Below are 23,327 nucleotides of genomic sequence, written 5' to 3'. Positions count from 1 at the left end.
GTACTTGATCAGCATATTTCTGATCCATACGATCATTAAAGAAAAAATAAATACAATGGAGCAGTGACTAGCAAAGTGCTTTGAGACAATGCTGGCTCACACAATGCTCACATACAGTCTAGATGTGGATCTATACATCACAGTGGCCCTGAAGGAACAAGGAACCTGTGTGACATTAAAACTCTGGCCTCTTTACCTCCACAGCTTCTGCTCGTTCATCCATTCTTACAAACTTGTCCCATCCACCTCTCTACACCTGCCCTTTCTTTGTCCACGCACTACTGTATTTGTGAAGGGAAAAGGGATTGGGAGACGGTTTACGTGGGCGTGCAGACTGAGAAATGCCCCGTCCCAGCCTCGTACACGGCTATCCGTCTTAATCTCGTTCATCATCCTGTAAAACACGCTCGCAATTAAATCCATAACTAGGTGGAACAAGTAGAGCGTACACACACACAGTCCATCCTTCCATCACGCCGTCTCTCTGTCCCTACACTGGGGTTTTAATTATAGAACCGCAGAGGAGCCTTATTACACTGAGAGGGGGAGAGAGGGGGAGAGGGGGAGAGGGACTGGGGCCGAGGCAGACTGGAGAGACGGGAATCAGCAAAGACCAGGCTGATCCCTCTGCAACTGAAATATTGGATACAATCATTCCAGACACAAGCAGCTGTAGCAGGAATTAATCAAAGCACAGATTCATTAGCCAAGCCTCTTTATCAAAACCACTGAGTATTAGTGCCTATTTGTATGATTGTAAGTGTGTGTGTGTGTGTAGCCTTTAAACCACCGGACTAACAGCACAAGAGAGGCGGTTGTAGTCCTCACACAAGGTCTTTGTGATGAACCTGGCGGCTTCTAGAAGTGTCCAGCATCCTGGTGCTGGTTCTTCAAGGTCTCCACGCACTGAAACGCGTCAGTGACTCTGCTGAATGACCTTCGGGAGGATCATTTACATACGGACCCTTCGGAGAGTTTGAGTCTTCCTACGCCATCTCTCTTTCAAAAGAGCTTCACTTGGACCGGACCATAGATTCCTCACGGTGTTTAAATAATTATGTAACTCCTTGAGACGCGAACTGATTCAGAATTTCTCAGCGTGGGAATCCGGTGGGTCACTCTTCACTATAGACTGCATTGTGCAGCATGAAAGAAAGAAAGAAAGAAAGTATGAAGTTGTTGAAGCACCACACAGTCTGACTCACTGCAGCCGTATATTCAGCCTGTTACTCACTTTACTCCAGCTACCGCTGAAGAATAAAGTGACTTTCCTGACTCCCAACAGTGAAAGTGAGGCTTTTTCTGCACATCTAGCCGTGTGCCGTCACAGATGGTCCCTAAATGAAGGCTGCTGTGCAGAAACGTGGACTCATTTGGCACCGAAGCCTGAACACACTGCGGCGTCTGAAGCCCATGTGGTGTTTTCCTTTGTCTCCAACCTCGATTTGCGAAAGAACATGCTTGAGTCGGCTTCTGCAGAAGCGGACTTATCTGGCCGCCTGAAGCCAACAGCATGCACAAATATGAAATAACAGCAACGGGAAGAGTTTCAGCGGTTTGCTACTCGTTGCTCCCGCCGAAACTTTCCTCCAGTCAGAGTGGAGACAGCTGGAGAAGTCATCCCAGTGAAACATTTGCATCGCAATTTCACAAAAGCCAAGCTGATTATTTACCAGTGTTTTTGTTTTGTTCCAGCATCAGTTCCAAACCCAAAGATATTAAAATCTACAATGATGTAACAAAGAGAAAAAGCAGCAAATCCTCCACATCTGAGAAACTACAACCAGAGTCATTTTTCAATCAATACTAATTCTCCAAAGACTTGCAGATGAATTATCTGTTAAGCCAACACTACAGAAATGTAGCTCCAAGGTGGCATCTTCCATCAGCTTGTGTGGTACTTGGTAAGACTTTCCTCTCCCTCCTGTGTTTGTTTTGTTGAGTCCAACTTTATTTTCATCATGTTTTAACACCATCTTCACAAAAGCATGTAGTCACCTGACCTGCTGTTGCCACTATAATTAAAGCACTTCTATGCATGAAGTTCCTTGTTAGCTAATTGGAGAAAAGTCTCACCGACAACGTCTGACCGTAGCTGTGAAATCATTCAGCCATTTTTATCTCACTGTTAAATAAGGAATACTGGCAGCTGCTTCCAAACGTTAACATGGATCCTGTGTGTGTGTGTGTGTGTGTGTGTGTGTGTGTGTGTGTGTTAATCAAGAGAAACAGGGAGAAATGATTTAGAGTCCCAGCCTGTGTTGCTTGTGTCGGGTGTGTGTTGTGTTTCAGGGTCACCATGCTGTCTGACAGACTCACTGCTCCACACGTCCTCCATGTAGCACGAAACATCTCATGCTCCCCAAACCAACACCAGCGTCTCCACACAAAGCACATTGAGGCAGACAGCGGCGGGATCATTACGTTGCCATGCCGGTTGGAGACGTTTCCATGGTGTTCCTTGAAGCCGACCGAGGCATGGTGCAGCAGAAAGCAGAGCTGCAGCACTGAAAGACTGCACACAGGGATCCTCTGATCCTCCCGCTTTTAGCTTCTAAACGAGGGCTCACAGGTGTCAGGGTCTGGGACACACACACACACACACACACACACACACACACACACACACACACACACACACACACACACACACACACACACAGGAACGTATGCAAACACACTGCATTGCATTCCACCCCATAAAAACACAACCACGCTCTCACTCTCTCCGGGACACTAAAATACCTCCAATTAGATGCGCTGCAGAACAACTGGCACGGGACACGGAGCAAAGACACACACACACACACACACACACACACACACACAGTCACAGTCACACGCGTGCACAGACAGATCCACGGCAGGCTCTCATTTAAGAGTCAGTGATGTGGAAAGGAAACATCTGGAAGGGAGAGGAAGAAACAAATGACATAGATACACACAGGCATGCATAAAACTAACAACAGCAATGTAATCACTGGCCGGCCACACACACACACACACACACACACACACACACACACACACTCACACACACACACACACACACACACACACACACACACACACACACACACACACACACAGAGAAGTGTTCATCAGATGCTTCAAATGTAGTTTTCATGAAAGCTTTTTGAAGGACAGGATGTCGTGTTGAAACGGTGTATTTCTCTACTTTCAGCTCCACTTTTCAACCGATCCTGTGTGTATCTGTGACACTGCACTCTGGGTTATCTGGAGGTCAGCGGGGTCACATGCTACACGGGTCCATTCTTCAGGTCCTGACAAAGGCCAGTCCTTCAGGTCCCAGCCTTCCTTGATGGAGGCGGTGGGGGGGGGGGGGGGGAATGTAGTGATGTAAAATGGCAGACACCAGGGGAGACAGGTCATCAAACTCAGACAGACTTCCAATCAGCGAGCCGAGGTAATCAGACTCCCAAACCCTCCTCAACACACACACACACACACACACACACACACACACACACACTAACACACACACACACACACTGATTAAGGTTATGAGCGGTTATAAGGTCTTTTAGGATGCATGGAGCTCTCTGCGCCCCTCTCTCTCCTCGTCTCTGCTGTGTGATTGCTCGTCTGTTTGCACCGTTCAGCCAGCTCACTGTTTACAGTACTGCACAGAGCTACTGCCTCCTGATTGTCTCTGTTCTCAACTCAGCAGAATCAAATTTATAACTCAAATCATTAATGTGCAGAACGACGAGGCTTCAAAGACAGGCGGGAAAATTCTTTCTTTCTTTTAACTTTCTTGTGTTGACGGGAACTTCCTCCTCTAAACTTTGCAGAAAGTTTGCATTGTCTTCTCCCTTGCAGTCATTATGGAGGTACAGTATGTGGAGCATTTTAAAGGGGAGCTACGCAGAGTTTTATCCCTCAAACTCAGCTCACGAGTGGTGGAAGTGCTACTCAGCCTGTTAAAAAGTTGTCTGTGGTCCCAGAGGGGGCTTGTATGTGTGACTGAGGTCACCAAGGTCATCGCAGCTTGACTTTGGAGAGAACATGTATAAGAGGAGGCTCTCTGTTACAGAATCTTACTGTGGAATTTCAACGTGAGCATTCATGTGACAGTAAGATGCAATTTGGGGATTCGTGGCCTCTACTGCATCGATATGAAACACGCAGTTCTCAAAAGGAAGCACTCGGTAAGAAATGGGAGCACGTGATATTGTCAGCTATTTTTGCAGTCCGGCAATCATTAACAAGTGTGACATTACTGTCGTCTCTACAGGGAAGATGAAGGCAGCTGATCAACTATTGAGCCCAAAGCTGAGAGAAAGTGCTCAAGAATTCCATCAGCATATTCGCTTCTGCTGCTGCTGCAATCTCCGAGCCTTTCTCTCCTCCCTGCTCTTCCTCTGCCTCCTCTTCCTCCCTATGCATCATCATAATAATCAGAGCTCTTCATCCCGGTTTGACTGAGGGCCCAAGCTGTTTTGTCTGCGTCTTTGAAGATGTCTCGATATGCAGAGTGTTTTCCGGGCGTGTGTCTTTTGCATGTATACATTTGCACTTCCGTGTGCTTTCATGTGTGTGTGTGTGTGTGTGTGTGTGTGTGTGTGTGTGTGTGTGTGTGTGTGTGTGTGTGTGTGTGTGTGACTGTTCCCTCCAGTGACTCCTCTCTTTTGCTGCTCTAATGGTCTGATGTGCAAATCTACAAAGACCTGCAGCGCCGTGAACTGAAGAGAAGCACACACACTCAGCCCACACTCTTCTGGGCAACGGGGAGATTGTCTGCTGTTATGATTGACAGGTGTGTGAACGAGTGTGTGTGTGTGTGTTAAAGAGACAGACGGGAGATGATAGCAGGTATGCATGGATCTTCATTAATTGGAGAAGGGATCCTCATCTCCTGTCACTAACAGAAATACCCCGAGGCCCTTTGAACGCTCTATCTAATGCAAAAACACTGAATACACAAGTGTTTACTGCCACTAATTGACCAGGTCTGCACCTTGAATCCCAGCCTGCCTCCCCGGGGCGGCTGCGCTGATGTCATTTGTCACATCGACTAACATTGCGTGTTCTTCGTTGAGTGTTTAAGATTCATCGTCCGCCGATCTGTCATGTCCTATACGCGGCGCTAACTGGCTGCGAGTGTCCTCCGTGACTCCATATGTTGTCGGCGGTGATAAAAGATAATGATGAAAAAGCTCCAGGAGCTGTTTGTTTTAGAGGTGGGCTGCTCTTCCAGCGATTACAGTGTGTGACCTCTCACCAAGCTGTTGGGCTGCTATCAATTGTGGCTTCCCCAGCCCGACCGCGATGACAGTTAGTGCCTTTTCTTTCCGGCCCGCCTCGGCCACGCTTACAGGATGGCGGTCGGGTACGTGCAGATAATGAATCTGTCAAGTGGGCCGGTCACACGGCCGGCTCTGCACCGCTTCCCTCGCCTCGTGCAGCCGTAGTGCATTAGCCAGAAAGAGTTTCCAGTGTGACAAGCAGGTGTTATAAGTGTGACGGCAACTCAGGTGTTAACGTCCACGCTCGTGTGCGAGGGACGTACAAAGAGCTTTCTCCTCCGCCTGCAGCAGCAGCCCTGACAAATAACAGGTTGTTGGCCATATTCTCAGTCTGCATCCGTGACTCACTTCATTAAGTCTTCTCCTCCGCCTCGCCCTCCACCAATCCCTTCCTCTTGTTCTTCTCTGGTGAGCACAGCGCTCGAATCAAAGCAAGAAAGGACAAGAATAGGAAATAGGTATCTCATTTATTCTGCTGAATGTTTGAGAAGAAAGACAACATTTTTAGAAATAGGAAATTTGACTGACAGCTATGAACTTATGTCTTCAGATCTTGTGCCGGCTGCTTAATGGAATAGAAATGTGGAAAGGGGAGAGAAAGGCAAAAGAGGGAGACGGAGATACGAGAGGAAACACACAGAGAGAGAGAGAGAGAGAGAGAGCGGAGGTGCAGATTTGCATGAGTTCATTCACATTCCTTGTTTCAGTGTTGGCGGTCAGTTAACCTGGTGAACACTTCAACTTCATCTCATTTGCATAAGATTGACTCTTTCTTCCCTCCTCACATGTCCCACTAGCAAACTTTGACTGATCTCTGTCTGCTGCTCAGTACGTTCACTCAATACAAGCGTCTTCTCAATCCATATTCATAAACTCCTATTGATTTGTTTTTAAGGATCGTCATCTTGCAGGGTAATCAGTGTGATTTACTGTGGGGGGGGGGGGGGGGGACATGAAACCTGATCCGGAGTTCCAAACACATCCGTCTTCATTTCCAAATACCAAGCAACCAAACAACCGATCAACCAACCAAACACGCAACCAACTAACCAACCAACCAACTAACCAACCGACCAACCAACCGATCAACCAACCAACCAAACAACCAATCAACCAACCAACCAACCAACCAAACAACCAACCATCCGATCAACCAACCACGCAACCAACTAACCAACCAACCAACCAAGCAACCAACTAACCAACCAACCAACCAACCAAGCAACCAACTAACCAACCAACCAACCAAACACGCAACCAACTAACCAACCAACCAACTAACCAACCAACCAACCAATCAACCAACCAACCAACCAAGCAACCAACTAACCAACCAACCACGCAACCAACTAACCAACCAAACACGCAACCAACTAACCAACCAACCGACCAACCAACCGATCAACCAACCAACCAAACAACCAATCAACCAACCAACCAACCAAACAACCAACCATCCGATCAACCAACCACGCAACCAACTAACCAACCAACCAACCAACCAAGCAACCAACTAACCAACCAACCAACCAACCAAGCAACCAACTAACCAACCAACCAACCAAACACGCAACCAACTAACCAACCAACCAACTAACCAACCAACCAACCAATCAACCAACCAACCAACCAAGCAACCAACTAACCAACCAACCACGCAACCAACTAACCAACCAACCATCTAACCAACTAACCAACCAACCAACCGATCAACCAACCAACCAACCAACCAACCAACCAACTAACCAACCAAACAACCAACTAACTGATCAACCAACCAACCAACCGATCAACCAAACAACCAACCATCCGATCAACCAACCAACCAAGCAACCATCTAACCAACCAACCAAACAACCAACTAACCGATCAACCAACCAACCAACCGATCAACCAAACAACCAACCATCCGATCAACCAACCAACCAACCAACCAACCAAGCAACCATCTAACCAACCGACCAACCAACCGATCAACCAACCAACCAACCAAGCAACCAACTAACCAACCGATCATCCAACCAACCGATCATCCAACCAACCAACCAACCAACCAAACAACCAACTAACCAACTGACCAACCAACCAAACAAACAACCAACTAACCAACCAACCAACCAACTAACTAAATAACCAACCAACCAACCAACCAACCAACCAACCAACCAACTAACTGAATAACCAACCAACCAACCAACCAACCAACCAACCATCAACCAACCATCCTACCATCCAAATAGAAATTTCTTTCCACATTTCCTTGTTTGTCTTTTCCCTTTTGCAGGGTTTCCACTGTTTCATTTGTTATTTTTAATCCTTTTCCACTCTCTCTCCAATCTCAACAACAAACAACTGAATCAACCATGCTGCTTTTATAGCAGAAGATATTTACCAGAGAAATGTTTTATTGTAGAAAATACACACTTATAAACAGAAACAAACACACACTCACACGCACAGAGGCGTTTATGGCCAAAGACTGATCAGTGAAGCCTAACTCTACCCTTCCCATTCCTAAAACAGGCCCAAGGGAGTACTCCGCTCTGACAGCAGTAACAAGGTACTGGGCGTATATTTACGTGTATGAGTGAATGTGTGTGTGTGTGTGTGCGCGTGTGTGACAAAGGATGCCAAAGGATACAACCCTGTAAAGAGAATCTAATTAAAACTCTATACAGCCACAAGGGACAGAGTGCTCCCTCCTCCTCCTCCTCCTCCTCCTCCTCCTCCTCTCATTTAACCATCGTGAACACTTGGGCTGAAGGACTGCTAGACAGTATAGTCTATCCTCTGGCCTCCAAGGAGAAGCAATATAAAGAGAAGGACAGAAAGTGATTCAGCGATAAAGGCCGTGGCAGAGGCAGGAACGCGGGGGGGGAGCAAAAAAAATTACCAAACGGATAAGTTCTTGTTATTGTAGCCTATTTCTTTTGAAATGTACAAAGGGCTGCACGCCATTCACTAATATTCACTCATCAAAAACAAATTATGAATTCAATTTTTTTTAGTTAAAAGGCAGCTTGCATGACTGCTGTTTTATTTAAATGTCAGCAGGCAATGAAGAACTATGATTTTAAATATTTAAAATACCAAGAGTGTGTAAACACCCAAAAATTAGCCAGCAGAATCCCAATCACCACCTAAATGTGGGCTGGCATAAATAATCAATGCAACAAGTACAGCAACTCTTCAAGACGAAGCATAAGTCGTGTGTCTTGCTTATCGCCTGCTGGATTAAGTGCAGGGGGTCCAGGGCTCACTTAAGGTGGGCTGAACTCTTTCAAATACCATCATGCACCACGTATTGGCCTAAATCCTGTGAAATGTGAGGATTGGATGTTAAAAACAAGTGAATCTGGGACACAGGTCAACGCTGGATCAAAGGTCAAAGGGTAACAACTCATTAATGAAATGTCTTGTCCTGACCTCTTAGCCAGACAATGGCTTTGCTGGTTTCAGTAATAAATGTCAAAGGAGAGGTAATATATCAGACACGAGCAATTAACATTTCAGCTCAAGTTGCCAAAAAGCCAAAATAAAAACCCGGCTCTCCAGGCCGGTGTCTGTTCGGAGCCAAAGATCAAAACTACGACATGGACTTCTTTTTACGCCACTTGACATCACTCTGCGATCACGACTACAAAGTAAAACTTACTTCCTGAGTGTTGAAACAATCTCCCGTTTATATCATAGCTATTATTTAAACTTCCACATATTGAACTTCCAGTATTTGGATCAAGACATTTTGTGCAAAAGCAAGTGGATTATCTCAGTTTTTCTGAATCTGTCAGATACATGTTTAATCGACATTCACATCGTCGTGCTGCTCATCTCATTTGCAGGTTGCATCTACGGGTTGTCAACAGTAATCACGCCGCCACTCAAACTGCCTTCTGAGCCAACAAATGCAGATTTCAACTGGAGTCTTTCGTTATTTATCCAGCAAACTGGATTCAGATCCATCAAAATGCATCGAACCCTGGTGACGACACAGGGAAGTCAAACGCCTCGGAAAGGTGAAACAAAACCACATCACGAGGAAGTAGCAGAAGGTGATTTTTTTACCTGAGATGCTCAGGTAGACGGCGGCACTCGTCACATTCTCCCCCGTCATCTCGTTCACCGCCTCCACATGGTAGCGTCCAGCGTCCGCTGCAGTGGTTGCCAGGACGACCAGCTGATTGTCCAAAGTGATTGCACTGTAGGGCGCAAACACACGGAGGACAAGGGATTAGAAAACACAGGAACAACACCCGAAAACAAAGCGTACCTCCTCCTGCTGAAACTAAGACTGTAACAAGTGGAGAGTCTGTGGTAAACGGATCATTTAGAATTCATAGGTGGGTGGGGGGGGGGGTACATTCATCAGAAAGGAAAGAGGATTCGAAGGAGCTTAAATAAATCTCTCCTCCTGTCTCAGATTGATATGTGGCTCATTTTGTGTCTCTTTCATTGTGTTGGCCGTTCTGGTTGTTTGTCTGCTGCTCTCCCTTCGTTACACTGATCCATCCTCGCTTCCCCCACGAACACAACACAAACACACGACGCACACAAGCCCACACAACACAAACACACGACGTACACAAGCCCACACAACACAAACACACCAGACATGGAGATAAGAAACACCCCCTTACAGCCATCACTTGGTGTTGCTCTTCAGGGGAGCGTTATCTGAAGAGTGGGAGAGGGTGAAATGTATATATTCCTCAGATCGTCATGTGTTTGAACCCACGTGTCTGGGAAGTGATGTCACCAGGCTGGCAGGAAGTGCAGGTTGATGTTTTTTAGTGAAATCTCACAGTATTCTAACCTGAGAGCTGACACTGAAATGAGCTCCATATGACCAAAGGGAGAATGAGGCATATTAGATGACAGTCTTTTATTCTCATAGACTCTGTATGATTCCTGGCCCAGCAGCACAACTACAGCCAGTATGTGATCTGGTGCTACACCAGTAAAAGTAAAAAAGAGTGCTTGGTTTTGGAAAGATGTGATTCATTGTAAAACATCTGCAGGCGTTGTTGGATGTGTGTGTTTGTCTGTGAGCATTGTAATGCTGAATTGGCTGCTGCAGCATGCGTGCTCCCCAAACCCAGACCAGCCTTGTGCCAGTTGGACCATTGCATTTCAATTCGGCACAGCGCACGCCGCCTCTGCCAAGCTGAATGGACGCCACACCACCTGTACCAACAACAAGCGAGTCCCAGATCAGCACTTAGGACTCATGTGATTTGGGTGATCCAGGTATGAGCCCCGGAGAGCTATTACCAGTGCAAAGACTCAATGCAGGCACAGAGCGGAGTCTCACTGCCAGGGCTCCGACACCAGGAATGTGACCATCACAGAGTACAAGAGGAAAACCAGCAGTGCTGAGGTAACGTCTACATGCCTCCCAGATGAACACTTTCTATGCACGCTTGGAGAACGATTCCCCGGCTGAGGAAGTACACAAAGACCCAGGACTCATGCCCACCAGTAATATCCTGGCCAGATCTTTCCAATCTTTCCAAAGGATTAGGCCAGACCAGGACCTTACGGCATCCCTGGCCGAGCTCTGACGTTGTGTGTGGTCTTCATCCTCTCACTACATGTAGTCCTCATGATTAAAGAAGTCCACCATTGTCCCCAAAAACACCAAAGCCCACTGTCCGACCATGAAGTGCTTCAAGCAGTTTGTTAAAACCTTCATCCCCTCATCGCTCCCTGACTCACTGGAAACACTAGAGATTGCATAGAGGCCTGACAGATGGACTGCAGGCTCCCGCCTGGACCAGAGGACCAGTTCAACATTCATCAGTCACTCAGTCAATGACCACCGACGCTACGAGACAAGCTGCATCTCAGCATCAGCAAACTCCACATACACTATTATATGGGTTCCATTTTTCATTTGGCTTTCACTTGCCTGACTTCCCTTTTTTATATGCATTAAATAAGCATAGAAGATTTAATACGATTTTCAGTGCCGACGACAATAAGAAACTTGAAATAGATTTAATCAAAGTTTCCAAGAGTTTCTTGACTACCTGCTGTTGTTTGAGTGTCAAACGATCAGAGACTTGGCGCCGCGGCGGCACACTGGAAAACCTCACGTATCCCCACCAACATGATCCACCATCATCCACAGCCTAGCAATAACGATGTGGACATGAACATGTATCCTGATAGTCCTTTACATATGTGTTTGTATGGGTCACACAGGAAGATGGACTGATTGAACTACAAATTGATTGAGGAGGAAAGAGAACACACTTCCACTTCCACACACACACACACACACACACACACACACAGAATCACGTACAGACAGAATTCTTCAGGTCTAATTTTATTCAGTGTGATTTCCCAGGAGGACATCCACAAGAGCCAGAGCCTCAACCCCAACACTGACACTGTCTATTTGTGTGAGAGTATGTTACTTTGTGTGTGTGCACGTATGTGTGTGTGCACTCAACCACATCTCACTGCCTGAAATAGAGGCTTTAACAAAACCCTTCCCCTGTTCTCCCCGACTCCTTCCACAGCGGGGGAGAGATTCTGCATCCTCGCCGAGGTCTGTAACGCAATTTATGGCTGTTAAGCTCATTAACTGCACTGACCAGCCTATTTTATCACATCGGTTTTACCCACCACATGCTGATTAATAGACAGTGAAGGCGTGCTTCCACTTGCCCGTAGTGTCTAAGGGGGAGAGAGGCTCGAGAGAATCTAAATCCACCAAGTTTAACAGTCAAAGTCAAAGGGCGGGTGTGAGAATGCAGTACGGCCAATTAAGATTAAGCCTATTTCCATCCCAACATCTGTGGAGTTTAAGCTCTTTGTTCGTGTCGTACGTTTCCTCGTGTACATCGGATCTATATGCATGATTACGTGGAACATTACCAGGCCAACACACTGGCTGGTGGCCACAGTGATCTGCTTCACCTCACATTTGTTCCAAAATTGGGAGGTTTCATGCTTGTTTTCCCACAAAAGGAATCTTCAAATGGAACGCTCATCTAGAAAAAGCAACACAGAGGGAAAGGAATGAAATAGGCCGACGTGACGTCAAGCAACAGAGATTAGAGGACCTGAATTCACATGGATTTCCCTTCAAAAACAATGAAATGTCCCTGTTTGTTCCGAGTAGCCGGAGGCTGGTTTTTACAATCTCATCCACAAAGTTACAATATAGGCAGACACAACCGCGGCGTGCGAGTCGGCCTGCAGATGAGCTGCTCGCGTCATTTCATTCTGACTGAACCGCCTTGTAGTTGAGATTTAATAAAACATAAATAACATGCGACTTTCTGCTCTCTTTAAGTTCTACATTTAATTAAACAGGACAAAATTATTCTGGCTCTTTTAATTAGAGACAAACTCAATTGTAAAACAGTGCATGACTCTGCATGCATATGTGTGTGTGTGTGTGTGTGTATCCCCAGGCAGCAGAGCAGTGAAATTATAATGCAGTAATCAAGTAAATTCCTCTCTCCTTCTGCATCCCTCATCCCAGCTCAAATCATATGAAACTGTCTCTATGACTCTTTCCCATATATCCAATTTTCCATTCTCCCCCAGATTACAATCTGCACATTTCAGTTGGTTTCATCCAATCCCCCCCCTCTCTCTATCACACTATCCTCCCCGCTGACTCCATTCAACGGTCCCGTCTTACCTCCTCTGACTCTTTTGAACCAAAGCAGCCAGATCGGTCTCTCATTAAGTGTTTGGCCCCAAAAATAATTTAATAAACACTGCATCTGCACTGCTGAACACACACACACACACACACACACACACACACACACACACACACACACACACACACACACACACACACACACACAAGAGTGCCAAGAGCTAATTAACACCAACATGCTGCAGGCCAGAGGATGAGTGAGAGTCTGCGCCTGTATGAATTCCTTTTTTTATTTTATTTTTTACATGTAAGTGCATAGGAGTGTGTGTGTGTGTGTGTGTGTGTGTGTGTGTGTGTGTGTGTGTGTGTGTGTCAGGTTTTGCGACCGTCTCTCCTGCCCACTTGGTCCCCCCCCTCCACCTCCTATAAGCTTATTAAACCTCACTGACATGCAGACGGCAGGAGGACGGATACTTCACTGTAAACCCTTTATGGCAGCTTCATCTCCATCGCCAAGTGCCAGCCGCCCCCCCCCCCCCCACACACACACACACACACACAAACACACACACACTCATCACATCCTATACACCTCCTCTATACACAGGTGCTCACTGATCACACAGACGGGAGCATTCACTGTGCCTTGCAGCCATTTGAATGTTTGCTGTGGTGTTTAAGTCCACCTGAATACATTCTCTGTTGGACGGATTGATGGTGAACGTCGGTTCATACCTGCTGAATATTACATTATGTAAACTTAGGATTCTCCTGTTACAAACCTCACCTCGCACCGGGGCGGAGCCATTCAAATGTGTAAGCATTGCTGCCGTCTGATTGCCTGTCTGCTTGAGTTGTGGCGTGGCGGCGCTCTCCGAGGTAAGTGGAACCGTAAAACGCTGCCGCAGAGAGAGCATTGTTCTGAATACGGAGGAGGGGGAGCTGCTGGACAATATTCATCAATAAATGCTACCAGGGCTTTTTTCTTTGGCTCGTGTTTTTCTTTGTCTGCACAACTGCAAACAAAAGCCGACAAAAAACACACACACACAGTGAAGCCAATAATTGCTGTATAAGCTTTTTCAGGAGTAGCCATCCTTACACGTTAAATTATTATTTCTATTATCTTACAGAACCTTAATGGGTGGAAATTCATTGGTGGCATTTCAATTAAAAACAACCCAATAGACTTCTTGTAGTGTCATCCGACTCTATGAAGATAAATGTCATCCGTGAAGACTTGCAATCCCTGTTATTATGCAGAATTAAAACAGAAACTAGAATTACCACCTTGGGGTTGTATGCATCTGCCAAGCAGTTAAGTTGTAATCACAGTCTGTTCACTCCATCATTTATCCTACTAGACATTTGTGGGAAATTGTTATTCTAATTCTTGATTTATGGCCAGAAAATATAGTTTGTGGGGTCACAGCGACCTTTTGACGACCAAAACCTTATTCGTTCCTGAGTTATCGTGTTCACCTTGACCTTTGAGCACCGACAGAGTTCATCCTTGAGTCCAGATGGACGTCTGTACCAAATTTGAAGAAATTCCCTCCAGGCGTCCCTGAGATATGGAGTTCACGAGACGGGGACGGACAGACGGACAACCCAAAAACAGAATGCCTCCAGCCAACACTATTGCCCACGCTGAGGTCTAAAGCATTCATTTAAAAAGAAAAAAATGGGCTTCTGCAATAGTTGAGCTTCCAGTGAACACGAAGCTGGTAGTGCAGTATGTTTCATGAATTTCAAAGGACTCCCTCTATGCCTCGTGGCTGATGGCATCACCTGACCGGCCACTTCCTGTTGTAATGCTGGGGGGTAAATGGGCTCAGATGTCTGAGATGATGTCAGCTTCTACACAGTAATGTAAGAGAGCAGAGTGAGGACAGATAGCGGACCCATCCTGCTGGAGAACAGCATCAAATCAATGGAGACAACTTCACTTTGACAATTTCCTACAACAGTTTAATGCCGTTTTTTTGGGGAAATATGATCGACGTGTTTTTGTGATGGAATTAAAGTCTGACTGAGTTAAGACTGAGAACTGGACCGATGCCGCTCTCGACATTCTGCTGCCAGCAGCTCGACAGTGACTGATTTCCCATGCATAGTTTAAATTAAGCTATTGTTAACACAGCCTGGGGTTGAAGATTTGTTTTACAGTATATTTGCTGAACATTCTTTAATCCTTTTGCTCAGTCAAAATGCAAGGTTTAAAAAAAAAGATCTTTCACAGAAGAATCTTTATGATTCTTAATGCTTAAAAGCTAAATCAACGTTGACGTAGCTAAAATTCAAAGTTCAAAAAGTCCAAAGTGTGACTTTATTAATATCCTGAGTGTTCATCCCGGTTTAAGTGCCTCATGCTGCTACAGTTGCTGCCCAGCAGGGCGCCTCAGCAGCTGGACTGTCATTGGCATTCCTGCTGCAAGACACATTATGTCTGCCTCTTGTTCCAAACTTGTTCTAAACGGATCCCTTAAAACATTAAATGTCACTTAAAACATGAAATGTGGGCAACAAACGGCAGGAAAACAAAACATCCCCACACCAGGACCACGTCTCTATAATAAGCCCGTTGGAGCAGAACCAAATGCGGAGGAATAATGGAAGCAGGCTGCTGATGCATTAAAAATGTGCATCAACTATTTAGAGGGCTTGGATTGTGTCTATCTCAATTTAAATCAAGCCAAAACGTTGTGGACTACATTCAGATGATAACAGGGAAACATGCATGTTCATTAAAGGCATCATATCGTACAATCAGGACCACACAAAACATCCTACAGGCCACAATTAAGTGGACCCTTGATCACCCACATGTCCTCACTGCACCAGACCAAACAAAGCTTGTGGGTTTGGACCGTTGGACTTTGTAATGCATCAACCAGCACTTGCAAAGATGAACAAAGTAAGGAGCTTTTTGTGGGAAAATTCAAGGCAAACTGATTGGAACAGGCACAAAGTAGTTCCACTCACATTTTTTCATCATTTGAAGTATTATTGAAATATTTGAAGGCAAAATTCGATAAAACTCATGAAAAATATTTTTTAGCGCTGGCTTGAGGTGGTTTTTGCATTTCATTTTTCTGCAATATTTTGCTCAAACAGTTGCCGACATAAGAAAGGTGACACAAACAGCAGCCTGATGAGTATGTGTTGGAAATGTAATAAAAGTATGATTCTAAGGCATTCACGGGAACTCTATGGACCTGAATGTAGGACTTTCACCTGCACGGCTCTCGTGTGAAAATAGTTTTTTCCGTTTCCGTCCATGCTTTATTAATTCTCCACACTTTATTAAATCAGATCTGAAGTTATTCTCTGTTAATGTCTTAGCACTGCATGGTGGATCTTAATGATCTTTCCACTCAGAGAAATACAGCCTGCATATGTGACTGCACACAAGACCAATAAAGACGGGATGAAAGAGGAAAAGAGAAAGAAAGAAGGATGGTAGAGGTTACAACAGTAATGAACACTAATGTGTTTGAGAGAGATTTTAACAGCCCCTTCACTGACTCAGAAAACATTTCCCTACCTTCAGCCCTACACACACACACACACACACACACACACACACACACACACACACTCACACACACTCTGTGACTTGTAATTAACACACTAACTAAATCACAGTCCTGCTTCCTCAATCACCTTTACAGTTCGTTCAAACGGTCAACGGACACAGAAAGGAGACTTTTCTGTGCTCACCAGCTTGGCCAGTTGCCACTGCCAATAAGTCCTCCGTGAAACACACACACACACACACACACGCACACACACACACACACACACACACACACACACACACACACACACACACACACACACACACACACACACAGGAGCAGGAAGTGGATGCCTCCACACACACAGTCGAGTGTGGTTGTGCACACTGAGCCTGGGGCCTGCAGTCCAAAAGTAATTGGTGTGTGAGTGTGTGTGTGTGTGTGTGTGTGTGAGAGAGAGAGAGAGAGAGTAAGAGTGAGAGTGGGCTGCTGGACAGACCGCGTTTGTTTAATGTCCCCTGGCGTGTCCCGAGGGACAGGCAGCGACGAGTGGAAAGGCAACGGGACAGGAAAGGAAAGCAACCGGGGCAAGGGGGTGAGGTGGAGACAGGAAGGGGGGGCAGGGGGGAGGGATGGGGGAGACGCAGAGCAAACAGAGGGGGGAGACTTCTCTCTCCACTCGCTGTTGGTTCAGATGCAGGAGCTCCATGACTCACTTCCTTTCTAACGTCTACCTGTCTGTCTGCCTGTCTGTCTGTCTGTCGTCCACCCACCAACACAGACGCGTATTCATGTAAATGCATCAGTCATGACAGGTCGTACATTAAATGTACAGGGGAAGAACACATTCTTTTAACAAGGCAGCTGGATGAATGGGAACAATGTGACTGTGTGTGTGTGTGTGTGTGTGTCTGTGTGTGTGTGTGTGTGTGTGTGTGTATGTGTGTGTGTGTGTGCGGCTGTGTGCGGCTGAGTGGGGTTGTAGTCCCATTAGGTGGATGGATCTCCAGACGAATGGCTATTATCCTAATTAGCACTAATTATGTCTGCTTCCAATTAACCACACAACTGGCGGTGACTTCTCTCGCTGTCTTTCCATCACACTCTCTCTCCCTCCCTCCCTCCCTCCCTCCCTCAGCCAGAGAAACACCTTATTCTCAAACACCGTCTCTCTCCCAGCTGCTCAGCTAAAGACATCAGAGCGCCGGGAATCTTCACACTTGAAAATAAACCGTCATTTTTCTAATTCGGCTCCATGTGACTGTTTGAACCTGGAAGAAAGTGCGAGACTGATTTTATATTTCGCTTTCACAACTGCCACCTCTGAGATTCTCTCTGTAAAGCGACCTGCAGCCAGGAGGAAATGAGTGTTTGCTGAGTCTTTTCACCGTTCGTCAGGTCACGTGGTTGGATGGAAGTCGCGGTGAGAAGAGCGAGCCGATGCCAGATCAGCGATGGCTTCGAATATTGTGATGCATTTTCTGGATATGAATTCAAGAAATCCATTACTGACAAAAATAACCAGCTGGGAATGGCTCGTTTAGTTCAATGTTTTTCAAATCATATTTACATGCACAAAATATTCAGTTTTTGCCCTTTTTCTAACAAACACAATATTCCTACGGAGCTGTAATAACTAATGAAGATGAATATTCTGCTAATATTGCCCTTTCCATGCAGCTGTGCATTCTCCATTAACATGTTTAAAAGTAGGAGATGCAGGTTTTTAAGTTTGTGACACAAGCAGAGATATTAAAGGGAACGCTACCTGTTTAAAAGAATAGCATAATCGGTGATGGCTTAAAGTGTGTCGCCTAACCATAATTAAAAAGTTGTATTATTTAATTGTGATGTATCGTTATGTATTGTTTACACTGGATGCCTGTCTAAGACGAGGTAAAGCTTCCAGTGTTTAAGTACATCCATTTGACTCGATAATCGATAAAGTATTAAGTGTGCGTAAATATGACGCACACTGAGGATCTATGAAACATTATTTGCTATTTAAATGTAGACGGATTGCTTCCTGCAGCTTTAAAGGTCAGCAGTAAACAAGCACCATGTTCCCGTTCGATGATGAGCGCCTACACAACGACACACTTACAGCATCTCCTGTAAAACAAGCGCTTCTAACTGATGCAGTCGTCACCATGGTGACAGGAAATCAATACAATACCAAAAAAAAAAAAAAAAAAAAGATTCCACCTGCAGGTGAGAACATTTTAATCCACATTATTACGGAACAAAAGCAGAACCACACACACACTCGCTCTCATACATCTTGTAATGTGAACGAAGCCTGCAGCTACAGTCAGTGAACGCATCACTCACACTGACCTGTTGTTTCTGTCCAACAGTGGGACGGCTGTGTTCATTTGAGACTGGGCAAACATTCACAAGCACAAACTCAGATGAGTCTAAACATGAGGCTGAGCAGACCGGGCCAGTATGGGCCAGTATTGTTCAGTATAGACTATTACAGGCCAGTATGGGCCAGTATTGTTCAGTATAGACCATTACAGGCCAGTATGGGCCAGAATAAGCAAGAATGGGCCAGAATAGACCAGTTTAGGTCAGTATGGGCCAGTATATGCCAGAATAGACCAGTTAAGGCCAGTATAAACCAGTATAGGCCGTTATAGACCAGTTTAGGCCAGTATGGGCCAGTATAGACCCGTTTAGGCCAGTATAGGCCAGAATAGACCAGTTTAGGACAGTATGGACCAGTATAGGCCAGTTTAGGCCAATATAGGCCAGTATAGGCCAGAATAAACCAATTTAGGACAGTACGGACCAGTATAGGCCAGAATAGACCAGTTTAGGACAGTATGGACCAGTATAGGCCAGTTTAGGCCAATATAGGCCAGAATAGACCAATGTAGGACAGTATAGACCAGTATAGGCCGTTATAGATCAGAATAGACCAGTTTAGGCCAGTATAGGCCAGAATAGACCAGTTAAGGACAGTATGCACCAGTATAGGCCAGTATGGACCAGTTTAGGTCAATATAGACCAGTATAGGCCAGTATAGACCAGTTTAGGTCAGTATAGGCCAGTATGGACCAGTATAGGCCAGTATAGGCCAATATAGGCCAGTATAGGCCAGAATAGACCAGTATAGGCCAGTATAGGCCAGTATGGACCAGTATAGGCCGTTATAGAACAGTTTAGGTCAGTATAGACCAGTTTAGGTCAGTATAGGCCAGTATGGACCAGTATAGGCCGTTATAGACCAGTTTAGGTCAGTATAGACCAGTTTAGGTCAGTATAGGCCAGTATGGACCAGAGTAGGCCAGTATGGACCAGTATAAGCCAGTATGGACCAGTATAGGCCAGAATAGACCAGAATAGACCAGTATAGGCCGTTATAGACCAGTTTAGGTCAGTATAGGCCAGTATGGACCAGTATAAGCCAGTATGGACCAGTATAGGCCAGTATAGGCCAGAATAGACCAGTATAGGTCAGTATGGACCAGTATAGGCCAGTATGGACCAGTATAGGCCAGTATAGGCCAGAATAGACCAGTATAGGTCAGTATGGACCAGTATAGGCCAGAATAGACCAGTTTAGGACAGTATGGACCAGTATAGGCCAGTTTAGGCCAATATAGGCCAGTATAGCCCATCAGTGTACTCCGTGAACATCACTCAGTGTAGACTCTTCTTTAATGTGCATTTAAATAGATATTACTGTGTGCTAAATAAGAAAACGTATTAAATTCTATGGATCAGATTTCCCAGCGCTCCATCTTTTCCCCTCCACCGACCGGGACGGCAACCCCTCTCTGCTCTTGTATTTGTAATAACAGGTGGAAATGCAGGCTCGATGTAGAGCTGTCGCCACGGTCGTCGTGTGCCGACTGCTTGGCGTAAACACAACCTGCTGCAACGCCACCTTCTTTTGTTGGCGAAAGCAGATTTGATTGGAGGCAGAAAATTGCCCAACAGGCATAAATTGACAGTTGACGTAAATGTCATTGTGGTTGCTGGTCCTGCAGCACACAATAAGTGAGTGTTTGTGCATGCATGTGTGCTGATGAGCATGTAGTGAATGTATCGGTGGCGCTACAACGCTATTCAAGGTGATCCGAGGTGATTACGACGAATAGGAAACCCGCGGTGTGACCTGGAACTGAATAGTGTTTTCTTCAGTGACGATGGATAGTTAAAGTGATTGAACTGAAAACCCAAGACGCCGGGTCACCACCTTAGCACCGTGAACTTGTTTATTTCCCCGACACAAGCCAGTTATAAACACAGAGCTCCCATGTGAATACATGAGCAGAAAGGTTAGAGCGCAGAAAGCCAGGGTGTAATTTCCCGAGAGCAGGAAGTGTTAAAATTCTGCCATGATTTGTCGGAGAGAGAAGACACTTGTGACCTTCTGCTTATTGATCCAGCTCCCTGATCTTGAGGGTGTCATCTTGATCTCCGATATTAACCGGTTCCTAACCAGTTGGCTTTTTAACTATTCACAACCGGCCTTATACACTGCTGCCTTAAAAGCTGGGATATTTTGTTTTCAGACACAATCCTGTTTATTCCTATTGAAATGCATCAGTAATCACTTTTGATCAGGTGTAATGATTACATTATGTGTCCCGATCAACCAGGTGAATTCATGCATAACATTTGTTTGTTGTAAGAAAAGATATTTGAGAAGTTATTCCAACTTAATGGGCGAGCCTTTAGAAGCACCTTGTATTATCCGGCTTCATGCATGTGTTATTGAAAACATAAACATGTTGAATACTTGATGAACGAGACCAAATAGACACCTTAAGGCTCTTGTTTCCCAGTTAACACTGACATGCTAGCCTTTTATGTCAGATTCAATGGTAACAAAGTCCACCTGTGGGTGTTTGGCTCAGTCTTTGGGAAAGTCTTGGATTAAGTCTAGAATTGTATTGATCCGGTTTCCTCCCTCCCTCCTGTGGTCATCACAACCTCGTCCAGCCCTTCCTCCCTGAACCCTCTCACTGTCTCTCTACGCTTTGGTCGATAGGTTAACAACTCTTCCCAATGACAGATGTGAGTGTGTTTGTGTGTGTGTGTGTGTGAAGTCTGGTCAGTGATGGATGTGTGCGCGGCAGGTAATTAAAAGTGTGATTAGTGGCTAATTAAAAGAGGTCTCTGTCTTTAGAATATTTAACGACTTTAGACAGAGGACACGCTCACGTACCGGCACCCAAGCTGGCAGGTGGGAGTGTGTTGGTTCAGGCTTTAATGGGGGTGTAATGATTCCTGAGATATTATTGGATAAAGGCAGGGAGTCACAGGTAGAGGAGATGAAGAGAGGGGGGAACGGGGGGGAAGCAGTGGATCAGAAATAAAGACAAAAGACACGGCACCTTTCAGAGATACGTATCTGAAGAATGAATCATCCTCATCAGCACAGGCTGCACACTCTGGACAGTGCACACACACACACACACACACACACACACACACACACACTCTCACACACACACACACACACACACACACACACACACACACACACACACACACACACACACACACTTCTCTCTGTTTTCTGTCTGTCTTTGAGTGATCAGTTCAGACAGAAGCAGCTGCTCTCTGGCAGACAGAAATAGACTAACAGAGAATCACTAAACCCAGATCGTTGAGGCACACACACAAACACAGGCGCGCACACACACACACACACACACACACACACACACACACACACACGCACACACGCACGTGCACAGGAACATGCAAACACAAGCCTTAAAGAGCAGGTGAATAGTAGGTGTAGAGGAGTGAGAGCTCAGTTTGCACCTGGTATTAAAATGTGATCCAGGCGACGCTTATTAACAGACATTTGTATGACTTCTTCTCTGCATTGCGACTCGATCTACTAAATCTTTGCACAGACTTTTCAAGGCACTTGTGTAGAAAAAACAACAGCTTCAAAACATTCCTTTTTAAAGTGGGTGCCGGGTTGGAAACCAGGCATCAGCTTGTGGTTGCTCAAAACTAAAAAAAAACACCTTATATTTGGAGTAATTACGATGCTATGCAAGCACAATGTATTTTTGTGGGCCGACCTGAAAGTTAGCATCAAACTGGTTCCCCCGACAATGCATTTAAGGGAAAAAAACAGAGTTTGATAGTGATAGTTATGAAGTCTCATGTAGTCACTTGTTGGCAACTGCCTTTTTTAATGCAAAGTGTCCATTCAGTCTGTCAGCCGTAGGCCTGCATAGAAATTGACCAATGGGAGCCCAATTGGCTCGTACCCTCCATCCAATCCCGTCGTCTCCCCTGCTCCTCGTCATCCCCTCTGCTCCTCGTCATCCCCTCTCGTCCAATCGTGGAACACTGAAGGGGAGGGGTTTGGTTGGGGGCGGGGTCTCAGAGATTCAACTGATTTTCAGAATGTAGACCATAGCTTTAACTTGTGTTAAACACACACCTTATTTCAGGCATCTACCCCATTGACATTGAGAGGAACCGGAAGTGCAACCATGCTAACTCATTTCCACTAACTCATTTAACTGGATGATGATGATGATGAAAGCGTGGCCAGTAGCAGTGTTCATCAGCCCGGCTGTGCCAACACCTTCGTCTTATTATTTAGCTGCAGACAGCTTGCGTTGCTTCCAGCCCAAGTGCTTGTCTAGCCACCTTGAAATACTGAACTTTATGTCAAGCTGTTGTACATGCTTTGAAGCATAATTTTCCATTTGTCAATTTTAACTACAAATGTCAACCTGCTGGTGGCGCTAGAGGAAAAGGCAGGGACTGACCATAGACATTAGGATTCATCATCTGAGAAACCATGAATGGTGGATCTGGTGGATGTTTAGATCACATGATGACCAAATCATTCAGGTCAGGGGATCATCTAAATCTATAATGTGCCATGACGGTCTGTACAAAGTCCATTAGATAGTCCGGAC

At 45.5% G+C, this 23,327-nt stretch overlaps 1 protein-coding gene across 1 annotated transcript in view; it reads right to left on the bottom strand.

Moving 5' to 3' along the window:
* LOC311010117 (protein sidekick-1-like) overlaps positions 1–23,327 on the bottom strand; it is a 217,121-nt gene that overhangs the window by 99,356 nt on the left and 94,438 nt on the right. The window contains exon 5 of the mRNA XM_084004637.1: positions 9,336–9,469. Coding sequence (XP_083860763.1) covers positions 9,336–9,469 — 134 coding nt within the window. The remainder of the gene's footprint in view (positions 1–9,335; positions 9,470–23,327) is intronic.

Source organism: Eutrigla gurnardus, assembly GCF_963514095.1.
Source record: "Eutrigla gurnardus genome assembly, chromosome: 3".
NCBI classification, from domain to species: domain Eukaryota; kingdom Metazoa; phylum Chordata; class Actinopteri; order Perciformes; family Triglidae; genus Eutrigla; species Eutrigla gurnardus.
The sequence above is the reverse complement of the archived record's forward strand: the minus strand, read 5'-3'. Positions and strand labels throughout refer to the sequence as shown.